The 1,573-nt window shown below is 38.1% G+C and overlaps 1 protein-coding gene across 1 annotated transcript; it reads left to right on the top strand.

Annotated features, from left to right (window-relative positions):
• On the top strand, positions 433-1,117 carry LOC109227602. The gene is made up of 2 exons (XM_019392801.1): positions 433-713; positions 916-1,117. Exons 1-2 carry the CDS (start codon positions 433-435, stop codon positions 1,115-1,117), a joined length of 483 nt encoding a protein of 160 aa, XP_019248346.1.

The following is a 1,573-nucleotide window of genomic DNA, read 5'->3' as shown; positions in this document are numbered from 1 at the left end:
GACCATGCTCCTATGAGCCTAAGTTTAACTGTTAGCCAAGGAAATAGGAAAACTCCTTTTAAATTCTTCAATATGTGGGCTGAGCATGAGAGTTTCTTAAGCATTGTTCAACAAGTATGGCAACAGAGATTACATAGCAAGAGTATGTAGAATATCTGGATGAAACTGAAAACACTTAAGCCGGTGCTTAGGAAACTAAATATTGAAGAGTACAAATTTATAAGAAAGAAAATTGAGAAAGCCAGAATTGATCTTTCTAGGGTCCATAGGAGCATAACCACCAATTGCTCTAATGAACTACTGTTAGAAGATAAGGGGCTGATACAAAATCTGGAGAAGTGGGACTTGTTAGAAGAAGGAGCCTTGAAACAAAAAGCTAGAGCAAGATGGATAAAATAAGGTGATTCTAATACAAAGTACTTTACAACTGTTATGAAAGAAAGGAACCAGAGAAAGCAAATTCTGGAACTTACTTCTATTGCTGGAAACATGCTAAATGATTCTGAAGCCATCAAAGAGGAGATTGTGGCTTTCTACAAGTCATTGATGGGGTCCGCTGCTGATTCACTTCCTGCTATAGATAAACTGGTGATGCAAAAAGGTCCAAACCTTACACAACAACAAATAATTTCCCTATGTAAAGATGTGACTGAAGAAGAGATCTATGAAGGGCTATGCTCTATTGGAGAAGATAAGACTCATGGTGTTGATGGGTATGATGCATGGTTTTACAAGAAGACTTGACCAGTTATCAAAGATGAGACTATTGAAGCTGTCCTGGATTTCTTTGCTGCTGAAAAACTATTTATAGCTATCAATTGCACTGCTATTTTACATTGGTTCCTAAGACTAGCAAGCCAAAAACTGTCAAGGAATTCTGGCCAATTGCCTGCTGCACTGTCTTATACAAACTAGTTCCAAGATCCTTGCATCAAGAATGCAAGGAGTCATTACCATAGTTATCAGTGAAGCTCAGGCAGGGTTTGCACCTGTGAGGAAGATTGTTGATAATATAATCTTAGCACATGAGTTGGTGAAGGCATATTCTAGAAAGAAAATCCCTCCTCGATGCATGATCAAGATTGATTTGCAAAAAGCTTATAACTCTGTGGAATGACCATATTTAAGGCAAGTTTTGACAGAATTGGGATTCCCTCTGTTATTCATCTCTTGGGTAACGAAGTGCATACAAACAGTCAATTACTCCATCATAGTTAATGGAGAACCAACAATAGCCTTCAATGCTGCCAAGTGACTAAGGTAAGATGATCTAATGTTACCCTTTCTATTTGCCATAGCAATGGAATATCTGAGTAGAAGCGCGACTAGTCTCAAGATGGCTAAAGAGTTCAAATACCATCCTCGATGTGCCAAGCTAGGGATTACACACCTTAGTTTTGCTAATGATCTGCTACTTTTTGCTGGAGGGGATTTGAAATAAGTGCATGCAATTCAACAGAAGTTCTACCAGTTTACTCAAGCTTTTGGACTACAAGCAAATCTAAATAAGAGTGAAGCCTATTTTGGAGGGGTTACTTCAGATCATAGACAATAAATACTGCAGTATTTAGGT

This window comes from Nicotiana attenuata, chromosome 6 (assembly GCF_001879085.1).
Source record: "Nicotiana attenuata strain UT chromosome 6, NIATTr2, whole genome shotgun sequence".
NCBI lineage: Eukaryota > Viridiplantae > Streptophyta > Magnoliopsida > Solanales > Solanaceae > Nicotiana > Nicotiana attenuata.
The sequence above is the reverse complement of the archived record's forward strand: the minus strand, read 5'-3'. Positions and strand labels throughout refer to the sequence as shown.

Excerpts from the sequence above, each read along its gene's own strand:
- LOC109227602 (XM_019392801.1), top strand. The coding sequence starts at position 433 with ATGAAAGAAAGGAACCAGAGAAAGCAAATTCTGGAACTTACTTCTATT. Across the intron at positions 714-915 it reads AAGACTCATGGTGTTGATGG|TTCCAAGATCCTTGCATCAA; the intron begins GTATGATGCATG and ends TATACAAACTAG.